Source organism: Dendropsophus ebraccatus, chromosome 8, assembly GCF_027789765.1.
Source record: "Dendropsophus ebraccatus isolate aDenEbr1 chromosome 8, aDenEbr1.pat, whole genome shotgun sequence".
Lineage (NCBI taxonomy): Eukaryota > Metazoa > Chordata > Amphibia > Anura > Hylidae > Dendropsophus > Dendropsophus ebraccatus.
Genome location: NC_091461.1, coordinates 13,936,741 through 13,953,180, shown reverse-complemented (window position 1 = coordinate 13,953,180; position 16,440 = coordinate 13,936,741). Strand labels below are relative to the sequence as shown.

Below are 16,440 nucleotides of genomic sequence, written 5' to 3'. Positions count from 1 at the left end.
CAGATTCAGTGAATGCAAATCTGTACCTCACACCACAGTAACTATTTATCCTGTATTACCAGAGACTTGCTAGTAAAGGAAAGTTTATTTATTCTACTGGGACTCAGTAATTATTGCACCAGCACCTACACACATGCTACACCATCCTTGGGTCATCTCACCTTTCTGTGGGTTACGATACCGACAGTCCAGGTGGGTCATAACTCTACTCCGGACCACCATGATAAGCGCCCAAGGGACCCATCACAACCCGGCAGGTCACTGACCATTGAGGAAATCCATAGCCAGCCACACACAACAAGCAGGTATACCACCACACCTGTGTGCTGAGTTAGCACTGGCGTCACGACCGGCCGAGCTATATTCGACCGACCATCCACCACAGTAGTGGAGCCACACAGTACTAGCTAGTAAGTGACCGGTCAAGCAACCGCCACATCTCCATTGAAATAATATGAAAGCACTTGGTGACTGTTCACTATAGAGCCCGGTGGTACAGTTCCCATACATTGCCTCATGGTATTTGCTCTACAGAAATAGACCTCAAAAAAGGTCACATGATAAGATGGTTCATGCCTTCTCATAGTGACCCTTATAACTATACTGACCTATCAGGAGGCAGGTGTCACATGGAGATGGTGCAAGTCTCCGAGTATAAATACAACTGAGTACATGACCAAAGTCTCTCTCCTCATCAAGGTCCACCATGAAGCTTCTCCTGATCTGTGTGCTCCTCGGAGCTGCCGGTGAGAACACTATTAATATTTTATTATTCCTCTAATATCCAGAATGGACTGGGATTCTGCAGCCTTGGTGGAAGGTAATGTTTTTAGTAGAGATCAGCGAACCTGGAGCATGCTCGAGTCGATCCGAACCCGAACTTTCGGCATTTGATTAGCGGTGGCTGCTGAAGTTGGATAAAGCCCTAAGGCTATGTGGAAAACATGGATATAGTCATTGGCTGTATCCATGTTTTCCAGACAACCTTAGATCTTTATCCAAGTTCAGCAGCCCCCGCTAATCAAATGCCGAACGTTCGGGTTCAGATGGACTTGAACCCGAACCCGATTCGCTCATTTCTAGTTTTTAGTCATTCGAGGGTTTCTCTTATTTGGATTTTCCTCACATTCTGCTATAATCAGAGATGAGATTATCTAGAGATCAACAAAAGTGCTTGTTTGGCCTTGGTCACAAGTAGTGATGAGCGAGCCTGCCGAATGTTTGGGATCGGACAGCATTTGACTCCCAGTGTTTGTGGAAGTTGGATGTAGGCCTAGGGAGTCTGGGAAAATATTGACACAGCCTATGGCACATGTCTGTATCCATGGTTTCCGGGACATTCTAGGGCTGCATCCAACCTCTCCAACCACTGGGAGTCAAGTGCCAAGCGAACCAGAACATTTGTCGGGTTTGTTCAACACCAGCCAAAAACCATGTTTGCCACCATACTTTATTTAATTTATTCCAAGATTATAACTCATTCTACAATCCACAGGATAGATAAGTATTGTGGGGGTTCAGCTCAAAGATAGTCCTTGGGCACGGGTTCCAGTCAAACAAAAGACACTTTATTGTGTGAACGCAGTCTTACAAATAAAAATAGCTTTTCTTCAGCATAATGAAAAAACACTTCAAGGAAAAGATAAACAGTCCTTTCTCTCAGGTAAGCCAAAAATAAACAAAAGGCCACGGTCTCACCGTTTAGATGCAGCAAATCCCACAGGCTTCCTTAGCCTTCCAGCTTTGATAGCGCTCATACTATGGTTAAGTAACACACCACACTTTGCTTCAGTACCACACCCGCCTCTGCTCTGAACCAGCTGCCTTTTAAAGGGCTGGTAAGACCTGGGCTGGAGTATGGGAGCGACCTTCCCACCCAAGCTCTTTGGTCGCTCCATAAAAAACCCGGACCCGAACTACCAAAAAAAAAAACACTCAGCAACATATTGTCACAGGTGCAAACTATTGGTTTTTTTTATATCACCGAGGCCAGCCACCTTGGTGACACATACCTGTCATCGACAATAGCACCTACTGCCTTTCTACATACCCCCCCCCCCCCCCCTCTGCCCAAAGCCGAGGGGCTGGGCACCTTCTGCCAACATACAATGAACCCTTGAGAGGGCATCTGCATTGCTATGCAGCTTGCCCGGCCTGTGCTCCACACTAAACATAAAGTCCTGTAGGGCCAGAAACCATCGTGTCACTCGGGCATTGTTCCCTTTTTTCTCGTGCATCCATTTTAGGGGAGCGTGGTCCGAAACTAGCTTAAACTTCCTTCCTAAAAGATAATACCTTAATGAATCCAAAGCCCACTTGATGGCCAGACACTCCTTCTCTATGATAGAGTAGTTTTTCTCACAGGAGGACAGTTTCCTGCTCAGATACACCACTGGGTGTTCCTCCCCATTTATCTCTTGGGACATGACAGCTCCTAGACCCACATCTGATGCGTCTGTCTGCACTATGAATTCCCTAGAGAAATCAGGGGCTACCAATACTGGCTGCTTACATAGGGCTAACTTTAACTCTTGAAAAGCCTGCTCAGCCTCTGGGGACCATTTTACCATGGCCGACTTTGTACCCTTAGTGAGATCCGTCAGGGGGACTGCAATCTCTGCGAAGTTGGGGACAAACCTTCTATAATAGCCAACAATTCCCAGGAAGGACCTTACCTGTTTTTTTGTGAGTGGGCGTGGCCAGCTCTGGATTGCCTCCACCTTATTTATTTGTGGTTTTATCTGACCCCTTCCCACTATATACCCCAGGTATCTGGCTTCTTCCATCCCCATGGCACATTTGTTAGGGTTTATAGTAAACCCAGCCTCCCGTATTGCATTCAGGACTGCTTGGACTTTATTCAGGTGACTCTGCCAGTCCTGGCTAAAGATGACAATGTCATCCAGATAGGCCGCTGCATACTTTCTGTGGGGGAGTAAAATATGGTCCATGGCTCTCTGGAAAGTAGCAGGTGCACCCTGCAACCCAAAAGGCATCCGTACGTACTCATAGGACCCCTCTGGTGTGGAGAAAGCTGTCTTTTCCCTCGCTTCCTTGGACAATGGAATTTGCCAGTACCCTTTTGTAAGGTCTAGTGTTGTGATATACCGGGCCGGCCCTAGCCTTTCAGTCAGTTCATCTACCCGAGGCATGGGGTATGCATCAAACTTAGATACTTCATTTAACTTACGGTAATCGTTACAAAACCGCCATTCACCATTCGGTTTTGGTACTAACACTATTGGGCTGGACCACCCACTTTTAGATTGCTCAATCACCCCCAACTTGACCATCCTCTTAACTTCACTGGACACTACCTCCCGACGGGCTTCGGGGATTCTATAGGGCTTTACATTTACCCGAACCTGTGGCTCAGTGAAGATCTCATGCTCAATACAATTTGCAAGACCTTGGCAACTCAGAGAATAAGTCCTTATTGTGCTGCAGCAATTCTCTACACTGCTGCCTCTGTGAAGGGGACAGGGTCTCTGCAATTTTGACAGCAGTGACATTAGACTCAGGTTGAGTCACTAAACAAGGGGTCTCAGGAGGGTTTCTATCTTTCCAGGGTTTTAATAGGTTTACATGATATATCTGAAGAGGCTTTCTCTTACCAGGTTGATGTATACGGTAATTTACTTCACCCACTTTTTCAACCACCTCATATGGCCCCTGCCATTTTGCCAGGAATTTGCTCTCGACTGTGGGTACCAGCACAAGCACTCGATCCCCTGGTCTGAACTGTCTTAAGTCTGGCAGATCGATTATATACTCTGGACTGTGCCTCTTGAGCCTGCAGGAGATGCTCTTTTACAATAGGCATCACATTAGATATCCTCTCCTGCATCTGAGCTACATGTTCTGTGACACTTTTATATGGAGTGGTTTCACTTTCCCAGGTCTCCTTCGCTATGTCCAGCAAACCCCTGGGGTGCCGACCATATAACAGTTCAAAGGGCGAGAAACCTGTGGACGCTTGTGGAACTTCCCTGATGGAGAACAGTAAGTAGGGCAACAGACAGTCCCAGTCCCGACCATCCCTCTCTACCACCTTTCTCAACATCCCCTTTAAGGTCTTATTAAACCTTTCCACCAACCCGTCGGTTTGGGGGTGGTAGACTGAGGTACGTAACTGGGTTATCTTCAACATTTTACACAGTTCCCTCATTACCTTTGACATAAAAGGCGTACCTTGATCAGTTAGGATCTCCTTGGGTAACCCAGTTCTAGAGAATATGAAAAATAACTCTCGGGCAATAGACTTGGAGGAGGTGTTCCTTAAGGGCACTTCTTCTGGGTACCGGGTCGCATAGTCAACCACCACTAGAATATATTGGTGACCTCTAGCGGACTTAACCAGGGGCCCCACCAGATCCATAGCAATCCGTTCAAACGGAACTTCAATGATGGGTAATGGTACCAGGGGACTACGGAAATGAGCCATAGGGGAGGTTACCTGGCACACGGGACAAGACTGACAAAAATCCCTTATTTCCCTAAAACAGCCAGGCCAGTAAAACCTCTGCAGGACCCGTTCCTGTGTCTTGTCTGCCCCCAGGTGACCACCCAACACATGGGCATGGGCGAGGTCTAATACCATGCGTCTATAGGGCCCGGGTACCAGTAGCTGTTCTATGACCTCATCCCGTACCTTGGTCACCCGATACAACAAATCATTGTTCATAGCAAAATGGGGATACCGCTCATCTGCACCTGGCTCTTGTGGGACACCATTTAGCACTGTCACATTCTCTAGTGCACCTTTTAGGGTCAGGTCCCTCAGCTGGGCTGTCCCAAAATTTTCACGGGATATCTCCAGGTCAGGTACAGTGGATTCAGGGGATGACACCTCATCCTCGTCCCCTGCCAACACTGTTAAGGGGAACTCTTTTGGTGCTTCCGCACTCACATCATGAGGGCTTTCATGCCATACTGGGTGGCTTGGTGGCACTGTCCTCACCCATAAATCCCAGAACAAGGGAAAGTCCCGCCCAATAATAATAGAATTTTTAGAAGTTTAGAAGTTTTTTTACCACTCCCACTGGGTGGGACACAGTGGTAGAGTCTGTGCCTATTGTTACTTAGGCCACAGGGTACCGCTTGGTGTCACCATGAATGCACATGACCCCTAACCACTTCCCAGGGAGTATTTCATGAGGGAGTCTGGCTGTTACTAGGGTAACCAAACTCCCTGAGTCCAAGAGTCCAGTCACTTCGGTGCCATTCACCACCACCTGGCACATCTGTGGTCCCTGGCCAGGGTTTGGAACAGCACTGCACGCTGGGTGTGCAAACATGGAGCAGCGTCGTCCTATGGAGCACTCCATTGGCTCAGCAGTTACAGGACAATGGGCGGCAATGTGACCAGGGCCTCGACATCTCCAACAAATAATATCTCGGGATGGGCCCCTTAACTTGGGTTCAGACCCTTCCTTGGCCTGAGAACGCCCTTCAAGAGGAGATTTGGACCCCCTCTTTTGAGTTTCTGTTCTACTCTGGGCACCCCAGTAAGGTGACCTCAGGCTCCCTGAGTCATTTAGAGAGGTTTCCACAGCTACGTATCGCTCTACCAGACCCACAAGGTCATCTGCATTCTGGGGGTCTCCTTGTGCAACCCAGCACTGCACAGACTTAGGGAGTGAATGTATGAATTGGTCCATGACAACCCGTTCAACCATTTGGGCTGGAGAGCAGGTTTCTGGCTGGAGCCACTTCTGCACAAGATGGAGTAGGTCAAACATCTGTGATCTTGGTGGCTTGTCCTTGCCATACACCCAGCGGTGCACTCTTCCTGCCCGGACTGCTAAGGTCACACCCAGTCGGGCCAAAATTTCCGCTTTGAGTTTTGTATATTCTTTAGCATCCTGCAGGGTCAGGTCGTGATAGGCTTTCTGCGGCTCTCCGGTAAGGTACGGGGCTAGAACCTCAGCCCACTGGTCTGGAGGTAGTTTCTCACGGTCAGCTACTCTCTCAAACACCGTCAAAAAAGCCTCAACGTCATCCTCTGGCGTCATTTTCTGTAAGGCTTCCCTTACCGTTCTCCTTACACGGCCAATGTCTCCTTGTGATTGGGAGGTTACTGTCTCCCTGGCTCTGACCGACTCAGCCAGGACAGCCATCTGTTTAATAAGGAGATTATTAGTCTCTTGCTGAGCCTGCACAGTTTCCAAGTGGGCTTGCTGCTGCTGTGCACTGGCCTTAACCAGGTGCTTAAGGAGCTCCTCCATGCTGTCAGACTGGTCCTTTAACCCTGTCGCTGCCTTGACCCAGGACATGCAGTCTTTCTCCTTTTAAAAGAGTGGGTTATGCCCGCATCCGAAGCACCAATTGTGGGGGTTCAGCTCAAAGATAGTCCTTTGGGCACGGGTTCCAGTCAAACAAAAGACACTTTATTGTGTGAACGCAGTCTTACAAATAAAAATAGCTTTTCTTCAGCATAATGAAAAAACACTTCAAGGAAAAGATAAACAGTCCTTTCTCTCAGGTAAGCCAAAAATAAACAAAAGGCCACGGTCTCACCGTTTAGATGCAGCAAATCCCACAGGCTTCCTTAGCCTTCCAGCTTTGATAGCGCTCATACTATGGTTAAGTAACACACCACACTTTGCTTCAGTAACACACCACACCCACCTCTGCTCTGAACCAGCTGCCTTTTAAAGGGCTGGTAAGACCTGGGCTGGAGTATGGGAGCGACCTTCCCACCCAAGCTCTTTGGTCGCTCCATAAAAAAACCCAGACCCGAACTACCCAAAAAAAACCACTCAGCAACATAATGTCACAGGTGCAAACTATTGGGTTTTTTATATCACCGAGGCCAGCCACCTTGGTGACACATACCTGTCATCGACAATAGCACCTACTGCCTTTCTACAGTATCCAATCAGTGAGGGTCCATTTGGGACTTCCACCAATCACTTTAATGGAGGTCCCTGTCCCCAAGCTATTGGAATATCATTGCACATTCACTTAATATGGAACTGCTTAGTATCCCAAACACTGGTGCTCCATTCATATGGAGCACAAGGGGCCTTGGTTCTCGTGATTTATGGCCCTAGCAGGTGAAACCTCAATAATCAGATACCGGACATCTTTCCTCTAACCATGGCAGACCTTTAGCATACATCCTTCTATTAGCCTTATTGTCAGAAATGGTGGAAATGTTTCCACAATAAGAAACTGGACAAATACCAAACATACTGAGTTACCCAGCTTCTCCTTTAGGGTATGTGCACACTTAGAAACAAATTCATTCTTTGTGTCTCCTCCCGGCCATATAATTGAGTCTATGGCACTGTCGGAGATGGGCGCGGGGATGTGCGGTGGGTGATACACCCGAATTCCTCAGTGTGCACATACCCTTACAGCTGTCCCCAAAAGGGACCATAAAAACAGGTTTCTAGTGCCTGGTTGATCTTTTGTCTGTTAATTCAGCCTTTTACATGTCCCAGTGATTACGTGACCAGGACCACACGATTGACTGATGGATCGTTCCTCTGGCCTTCACTTCCTCACCATTGTTGGGTGCACATCCCCTGTTTAGATGTACAGTAGATGGAGAAATTCACAATGAGGATTGTTTAGGGCCAACAAATTTCAGTGATCAGCTGAAGAAGGAACAAAAGCTTGATCAAAAACTAAAAGTACTGGGTTAAAATAGTAACCTTTTCTTGTGTATTCTTCTCAGCTGCTTTTGAGGATGATGATAAGATTATAGGTGGTTACACCTGCACCAAGAACTCCGTCCCCTACCAGGTGTCCCTGAATGCCGGCTACCACTTCTGCGGAGGATCCCTGATCCACGATCTGTGGGTGATCTCCGCCGCTCATTGCTACAGATCGTAAGTTTATTCATTCTCACATTTTAGATTTTTTTTTATTCATGGTAAATATGTAGGAGATACATTTTGTATGCAAATTTCTGCTATGAGCCAATAATAAGGTACTGCAATTACTAGGGATGAGCAAACTTGCTGAAATTTCGGGTATACACAATGGGAAGAATCGGCATTTGGATGAGGTGGGTGCTGCCTGAAGACTGTATCCATGTTTTACAGGCAGTCCTCTCCAGGCAACAGGATTCAAATGCCGATCATCAAGGTTTGTGTGAACCTAAACTTTCCGCAAGTTCGCTCATCTCTAGTCACTACTACTGAGATAATTAATTAATAAGTTGTGACTATCTAATTAATTACCAGACCAATTTTGCAGTTGTCTGTATTAGTTTTTAGGCCAATAGTATTACAATTAAATTGGTACTCCAGCATTTTGGTTTTTCTTTTAAATCAACTGGTTTCAGAAAGATACTTTGATTTGTAAATGATTTCCATTTAAAAAAATCACCAGTCTTCCAGTACTCATCAGCTGCTGTATAACCTGCAGGAAGTAGTGATTTTTCCTCCAGTCTGACATAGTAATCTCTGCTGCCACCTCCGTCCATGTCAGGAACTGTCCAGAGCAGTAGCAAATCCCCATAGAAAACCTCTCCTACTCTGGACAGTTCCAAATACGGACAAAGGGGGCAGCAGAAAGCACTATTTCAGACTAGAAAGAATACACCACTTCCTGCAGGAGATACAACAGCTGCTAAGTATTGGAAGAATGGAGATTCTCAAATAGAAGTTAAATTACAAATCTATATAACTTTCTAAAACCAGTTGACTTGAAAGAAACAAAGAGTGTTCTGGTCAATGTACATTAGTATTATTGTTGAGAACACATCATTTGCTTTTGGAGTCCTTGGCTACACATGTTCCAGTCATAGCCTTCAGTTACCTGTCTCCTAAGGGCATATATGGCATATAAATGTTAAAGTTTTCTCTTCTCTTCTTTTGTTTTATCCAGGAACATTCAGGTCAGGCTGGGAGAACATGACATTGAGACCAGCGAGGGCACCGAGCAGTTCATCAACGCCGCCAAGGTCTTTAGACATGGAAAATACAACTCTGGAACCCTGGACAATGACATCATGTTGATCAAGCTGGCCTCTGCCGCCACCCTTAACTCCTACGTTCAGCCTGTCAGCCTGCCCAGTAATTGTGCTGCCGCCGGCACCAGTTGTCAGATCTCCGGATGGGGCAACACCCTCAGCAGTGGAGGTGAATTATGAATTACGAAGGAGCTATGCAATATTTGCATCTCTTTCATTTTGGATTGAATTATTACTCTTGTCATTATTCTTAAACTCTCTCTGCAGAACACTACCCCGATCTCCTCCAGTGTCTGATCGCCCCCATTCTGACCACCGCCCAGTGTACCAAAGCCTACCCCAGAGAGATCACCAACAACATGTTCTGTGCTGGATACCTGGAGGGAGGCAAGGATGCCTGCCAGGTACATTTTTTCTGCCTTATTGTTTTAGTGTTGAGGTCATAGTTGAAGTTAAAATTTCCTGCAGCCACAATTCAGTCCTAGTTCTATTTCTAAAGCCAAGTAGCTAGTTGGGGGCACCTAGAACTTCCTGACTTAAATCCATGATTAAATGCACAATTCTTTCTATCCACTATGGTTTCATCTTCTAGTCCCCAAGTTATCCTTAAAGTTTTTCAAAAAGTTAATTCATCCATCTAATACCTTCAATTTCTTCTCAGTATGACTCTGGTGGCCCCGTGGTCTGCAATGGACAGCTCCAGGGTATTGTCTCCTGGGGATTTCGCTGTGCCCTTGAGAACTTTCCCGGTGTCTACACCAAGGTCTGCAACTACAACTCCTGGATCTCCAGCACCATTGCCGCCAACTAAATTACTGAACTGGACTTGTTCTATTCAGTGAATGTAACAATAAAATATCAATTTCAACTTGTCAAGTCTATGAAACAGCTTGTTTACTGTAAGTTCCGTGTTGCATACGATCATAAGTAACTTTAATCTCTCCAATACTGGATAATAATCGCATACCCCCTTCATTCCACAAGATTAACGCCTCATAGGTAGAATGTGACACAAATCTTAGATGGGAGGGGATCCAAGCAATCTCTATATCTCCTATCGTAGAGACCATACATGCACCTCTCTGTCAAGGTTTCTATAAAGGCCCCAACTCTCAAACCTTACCAGATATTGGCTTATTTAAGTACATAACTAATCCATAGCTGTAGTCCTGAGGCTGAAGGGACCCATTTCATTTCATAGGGCAAATAAATTGTTGCTTCCTGCTCTGTAACCTTACTTTACTAAATAGAAGCCAAACTGCATAGATTGTATTCATTTATTTATTTAAAAAAGTATAAGATTGGTGAAAGAAAGACCTCCAAAACAATTAATTATTTTGGGCAATTAGTGTCCCCCATTTAAACACATGGGAGGGGGGGGTGATATATGAAGGCTGGGGCCTGGGGTGTACGCCAAGGAAAAGAGGAAGTAAAGTGGAAAAATACACCAGGAAACCATCTTTCGTCTACATTAGCATGGACAGAAAGCCAAATTGTAAGCCAAAGAAACATTTTTATACACCTCTTTAAATCGTGTCTCCTATAACAACTACAGATAGCATAGGCAAGGCGGACATCAAACAGCACCCACAGCTAACTTTCATTGTGTGTGTGATGTGGCCAGACACGTCCTCTTTAAAATTTGAAAGTCATCTGGCACTTCCACGTGCCTTTCATTACACATAAAGGGGTGTGGGTCTCATGGAAACCCTTGTTTGTGTACCGTTAGGTAAGCCCTCCAAAAACGGGCTTAGAGGTCCTAGAGGTGAGCTTTCCAAAACTGGAGTTACAGGCCCTTGAGGTGAGCTCTCCAAAAATGGAGTAACAGGCCCTTGAGGTGGGCTCTCCAAAAATTGATGTAAACGATGAAGAACCTTCCATCAATTGACTTAGACAAGTTCGAGTTATGGCCATCCAAAAATAGATTTTTATGTCTATTTTTACGCTCCAACAATGCGCTCCACAAAAATTACATTTATAGGCCCTGGGAGGGTGCCCCACAAAAATAAAATTTTTAGGCCCTGGGAGTGTGCTGACCCTTTTGGTGGACTCCTCAAATGTGTGCAACAAGTGATGAGCAAGTACTAAAATGCCCGGCTGCTCATTACTCGAGGCGAATATATGTAGATACTCGGGTGCTCGTTTCGAGTAACGAACCCCATTGAAGTCAATAGGAAACTCGAGTATTTTTGCAGGGGACCCAAGCTCGCGCCCAGGGAAGGTTGTGTGAAAAACTTTCAACCTCAGAAAATGATGGAAACACCACGGAAATGGACAAGAAACAGCAGGGTCAGCATGCATGGATGCCTCTGAGGATGCCTAATCGCACCATTACGCCAAATTCTGGGCAAAAGCCTGACCGTGAGAACACAGGGAACTCTGTGAAACAGTTGCTGATCTACTTGCTCTGACCCTGCTTCTGCCTCTGCCCACCCCTCTTCCAACCTGTCCTGTGGCTGAATTTGACTCCCCCTTAGAAGCACTGTCACTAGAATTACCCACCCAGCTCGGGTCAGTCACCTCGTCCTCATCCACCAGCTTTTCCTCCAATTCTGAATCCCTCCTTTTCCTGGAGGGGCCAGGCTGTGAAGTAGGAGGCTGAGCTTCTGGAGCAAGGGTTCCACTTCCTTGGGTAGTGTGGGAAGTGTGGGTGGACTGGGTGGAAGACTGGGTGGTGTATACGTTACTGGACACATTATGCGCTATCCACGTCAGCACCTGTTCACATTGCTGCGATTTCAATAGTGGTGTACCCTGAGACCCCGTAAGTTGCGAGAAAAAGCTAGGGAGTGAATGTATGTGGTGTGCCACTGCTCCCTCTTCAATGAGTGCTGCTGTGTCACCATGCCCAAAATCACGGCCTCTGCCCACTGCATCGCTTGGAACCCCATGCCCTTGTCCTCGACCCTTACCCCTGGGCTTCACAATTTTATGGACACTGCACTGAGATAGCTGCACTACAGATCACAGCAAGCCAAGAAAATATATTACTCAGACTACTTTTGGAGGTAGTCGTATAGAGTCTGTGGGTAAGTGCTGCTATATGGTATATAATGTGAAATGGAGAGAAGAGTGCAGCTGCACCTCACACCTATGGCTCATACTAAAGCCGCTAAGCTACTTTAAAAACAAACACCAGGAATTTGGTATACAATTTGATCAAACCAATACGCCCCGTGTACCACGTGCAGGTATCCTGGTTCACAGGGGTCCCTACGCTAACTCTGTACCGTGTCAGTCAGCGACTGTCTCCCCCGCAAGGCGTGCACATGCTGGGAAGTGAGGCCATGGAATGTCCCTGCAACCCCACTGTCACAGGACCAAACCCAAAATGCCCCACACAGACCCTGCCGGCACCGCAGGTGTGTTCTGCTAAGACCCTCGTGACCCAAATTAGCAGAACACACCTGTGCTCACACATCAGTACCTCTGTGTTTTTCCCATTCTGTCTGCAGAAGTGTGGTGAGTGTAAAACCATATTCATACTTCAGTACCTCCGGTCACTAACACAGTCCCCAGTACCTCAGGTCATGTGTTATTTGGGGGCAGCCGTCTCCGCCGGCAGTGCCGGCAGGGTCTGTGTGGGGCATTCCATGGCCTCACTTCCTAGCATGTGCACGCTTTGCGGGGGAGGCAGTCGCTGACTGACACGGTACAGAGTTAGCGTAGGGACTTGTGTGAACCAGGATACCTGCACGGGGTACACGGGGTGTATTGGTTTGATCAAATTGTATACCAAATTCCTGGTGTTTGTTTTTAAAGGAGCTTAGCGGCTTTAGTATCAGCCATAGGTGGGAGGTGCAGCTGCGCTCTTCTCTCCATTTCACATTTTGTAATTTTCCCTTTCTCAGCAGTTGGCACTCCCCTTCATAAGACCCACGTGACCCAAATTAGCAGAACACACCTGTGCTCACACGTCAGTACCTCCATGTTTTCCCTTTCTGTTTGCAGCAGTATGGTGAGTGTAATACCCAGTGGCGTAGCGACCAAGGTCGCAGCGGTCGCCGCCGCGAACGGGCCGCTACCAAGGGGGGGCCTCTGTTTGACTCCCTCTTGTGACCGCAAGCAGTGTTTTGCTTGCGTCACAAGAGGCAGGTCCTCGGCTGCCGCGCGGCTTCCCGTCTCTGTCTCCGTCCCCATGTTACTTCCGGCAAAGAGATCGTCTATAACAAGCGCCCGCTGTGCTGGAAGTAACATCCCCGGCGCACACAGAGCTCAGTGTGTGCTGCCGGGGACGGGAGAGAGTCGGGGAGACGCACGTCAGCCGGGGACCGGACTGCAGAAGAGAAGATCCACGGCGGGGGAGCGAGTTGTCAGGTGAGTTGTGTGCTGTTTTTTTTTTTTTTACTATCTGCTTTGCAAAATGGGGGGGGGGGGGAGGCAGCAAAAGGGGGCTAACAGGGGGGGTAGCAAAAGGGAGCTAACATGGGGGGGGGCAGCAAAGGAAGCTAACATGGGGGGAAGGCAGCAAAAGGGGGCTAACATTGGGGGGGCAGAAAGGGGGCTAACATGGGGGGGCAACAAAGTGGGCTAACATGGGGGCAGCAAAGGGGGCTAACATGAGGGGCAGCAAAAGGGGGCTAACATGGGGGACAACAAAAGGGGGCTAACATTTGGGGGACAACATAAGGGGGCTAACATGGGGGAGGTGCAGTAAAAGGGGGCTAACACGGGGGACAACATAAGGAGGCTAATATGGGGACAACATAAGGGGGCTAACATGGGGGGAAACATAAGGGGGATAACATGGGTGGCAACATAAGGGGGATAACATGGCAGCAACATAAGGGGGATAACACAGGGGGGTCATCTATAATGGGGACAACACTGGGACATCTATAAGGGGGAAATATTGGGGGCCATCTATAAGGGGGACTACACGGAGGGGGTTGGCGTATACAATAGGGCATGTACTATAGTGGACCACACTGAGGAATGCATGTACTATAGTGGGATCACATAGTGTCAGGGCTACCCACTAAATGAGGGTGTAAAGGGTCCAATACAGATCTAAAGGAAGAACTCCGATCAGAGAAGACGTCCCCTGTGAGTCATCTGATATAACTGCAGTGTAATATATATGGTGTACAGAACCAGAACAGAGCTGGGTACCTCTATATGACTGGATGCGGTGATAGTGAGCTGTGTACAGTGGATTATTTAGTAGCAGCGGTGGTGTTAGTCAGTATGCGGTGGTGTTAGTCAGTAGCAGCGGTGGCATTAGTCAGTATGCAGTGGTAATATTTGTTACTTGTAATCTGGGACAGTGCTTTATTGGATTTGGTATACTGGATAACAATATGGTGGTGATGGTAATATATCCCCCTTGTATACTGGTATTATTGGCAATATTGGTCTCAGTATACAGGATTTGGTTAGTAACAGTATGGCGGTAATATGTATGGTGATAATATTTCCTATATACTGGTATTATTGGTAATATCGGTCTTGAGATATATATATATATATATATATACCAATAGCATCGCTTGGTCGAGGAAGGGGGGTGGCAAGTTGACCTCTTGCACCAGGGCCCAAGAGACATTAGCTACGCCCCTGGTAATACCATATTCATACTATTTACTGTTACTTTTTACATACTGTTATTTGGGGGCAGCCTTCTCCGCCGGCGGTGCCGGCAGGGCCTGTGTGGGGCATTTTGGGTTTGGTCCTGTGACAGTGGGGTTGCAGGGACATTCCATGGCCTCACTTCCCAGCATGTGCAAGCTTTGCGGGGGAGACAGTCGCTGACTGACACGGTACAGAGTTAGCATAGGGACCCGTGTGAACCAGGAGACCTGCACGTGGTACACGGGGCGTATTGGTTTAATCAAATTGTATACCAAATTCCCGGTGTTTGTTTTTAAAGTAGCTTAGCGGCTTTAGTATCAGCCATAGGTGTGAGGTGCAGCTGCACTCTTCTCTCCATTTCACATATATGGTATATAGCAGCACTTACACAGGGCAATTTAGCAGTGAGCTTGGATATGCCCTCAGTAAAATACAGAAATCATAAAATACTGTATACTGGTGGTCACACTAGTTTTTTGGAGTCTGTGGTATACAATCTGTTGGTGACTGCACCTATACACTGTGTGACATCCCATTACACGGGGCAATCAATAGTGAGCTTAGATACTGTATGCCTTGAGTAAGAAATACAGAAATCAGAAAATATACTAGTGGTCCCATTCATTTTTGGGAGGCTGTGGTATACAATATGGTGGTGGCTGCATCTATACACTGTGTGACATCCCATTACACTGGGCAATTAATAGTGAGATTAGATATGCCTTGAGTAGGAAATACAGAAATCAGAAAATATACTAGTGGTCCCTCTAGTTTTTGGGAGGCTACCGTATAGAGCCTGTGTGTAAGTGGTGGTCTGTGGTCTATGGCACCTCTTACACAGGACAATGAGCAGTGAAGTTCTATGCAGGTGTACTACAAATCACAGCAGTACAATCTACAACAGCAGCACCACCAGCCACAAAATAATAAAAGAGTACTGAGCACTTCTTAGGAGTCTGTATGCAACACCTAATGTACTGTATGCAACACCAAAGTGTGCTGTTGAAATCACGGTAGCTGCACTGCAAGTCCCAGCCAGCAGTCTGGAGTAATACAAATAAAAAACGATTTGAAGCCCTTACAAGGGCTGTTTGGTTCTTTGGCTAGTATTATCTGCCTACTGGAACACTAATTCCCTTCCTGCAGCTCTCCCTGACCAGCAGCAGCTCTGTCCCTAATCTCTTCCAGCATGCATGTGAGCTGAGCCTCGGCGGCTGAGATTTTTATATGGCAGGGTCATGTGATCTGGCCAACCAATCGCTGCTATCGACATGTATGGGTCCCACGTGATTGCAGGATGTACCAAAGAGTCTCCTGCATGTTGATTGACTGAGAAATTGCGCCAAAACTTACAGGAAACAGATGATGAGATTTTCTCGAGTATTGCGAGATGCTCGTCCGAGTAAGGAGTACCATCGAGTACCCTAATACTCAAACGAGTACCAAGCTCGGACAAGCATGTTCGCTCATCACTACTGGGGACGAAATAGCGCGGCGGCCACCATCAGGTCACGGAAGGCTTTTGTTTCAACAAGCCTAAACGGCAACATCTCCTGGGCCAGAAGTTTGGAGACGTGTCAGTTTAAGGCTTGCGCATGTGGGTGAGTTGAGGCAAACACCCGGCGGCGATCAAATGCCAGGGAAATGGAAAACTGATGGGATGAGCGGATTATGGTGCAGGCGAAGGGGCGGAAACAGGAAACATTGGACAGATTGGGAGGAAGGAGGATCAGGGCTCTTTGTCATCAAAGAGAGTGGACTGTGAGGACAACTGGGTGGTGGACAGATGACTTGAAGCATTGTCTGCTGTCCATTGGACAACCAATGCTTCCGCTGCTCTGGCTTCAAAAGGGGTTTACATCGCCACCCGCTTCACTGGCCAACAAAACCAGGGAGGCTGATTGGGCGCAATCCTGGCTGCCTCTCAGCACCAGGCATTCTTA

General features: G+C 47.2%; 2 protein-coding genes across 2 annotated transcripts in view; one reads left to right on the top strand and one right to left on the bottom strand.

Moving 5' to 3' along the window:
• LOC138799087 (trypsin-like) overlaps window positions 1-16,440 on the bottom strand; it is a 31,262-nt gene that overhangs the window by 11,838 nt on the left and 2,984 nt on the right. The window lies entirely within an intron of this gene.
• Window positions 707-9,737, top strand: LOC138799083 (trypsin-like). The gene is made up of 5 exons (XM_069979851.1): window positions 707-746; window positions 7,685-7,838; window positions 8,842-9,095; window positions 9,194-9,330; window positions 9,588-9,737. Exons 1-5 carry the CDS (start codon window positions 707-709, stop codon window positions 9,735-9,737), a joined length of 735 nt encoding a protein of 244 aa, XP_069835952.1.

What these genes read in the sequence shown, in the direction of transcription:
- LOC138799083 (XM_069979851.1), top strand. Translation starts at nt 707, where the DNA reads ATGAAGCTTCTCCTGATCTGTGTGCTCCTCGGAGCTGCCG. An exon ending in TGTGCTCCTCGGAGCTGCCG is followed by an intron (nt 747 to 7,684) that starts GTGAGAACACTA and finishes TATTCTTCTCAG; the next exon opens with CTGCTTTTGAGGATGATGAT. An exon ending in GCCGCTCATTGCTACAGATC is followed by an intron (nt 7,839 to 8,841) that starts GTAAGTTTATTC and finishes TGTTTTATCCAG; the next exon opens with GAACATTCAGGTCAGGCTGG.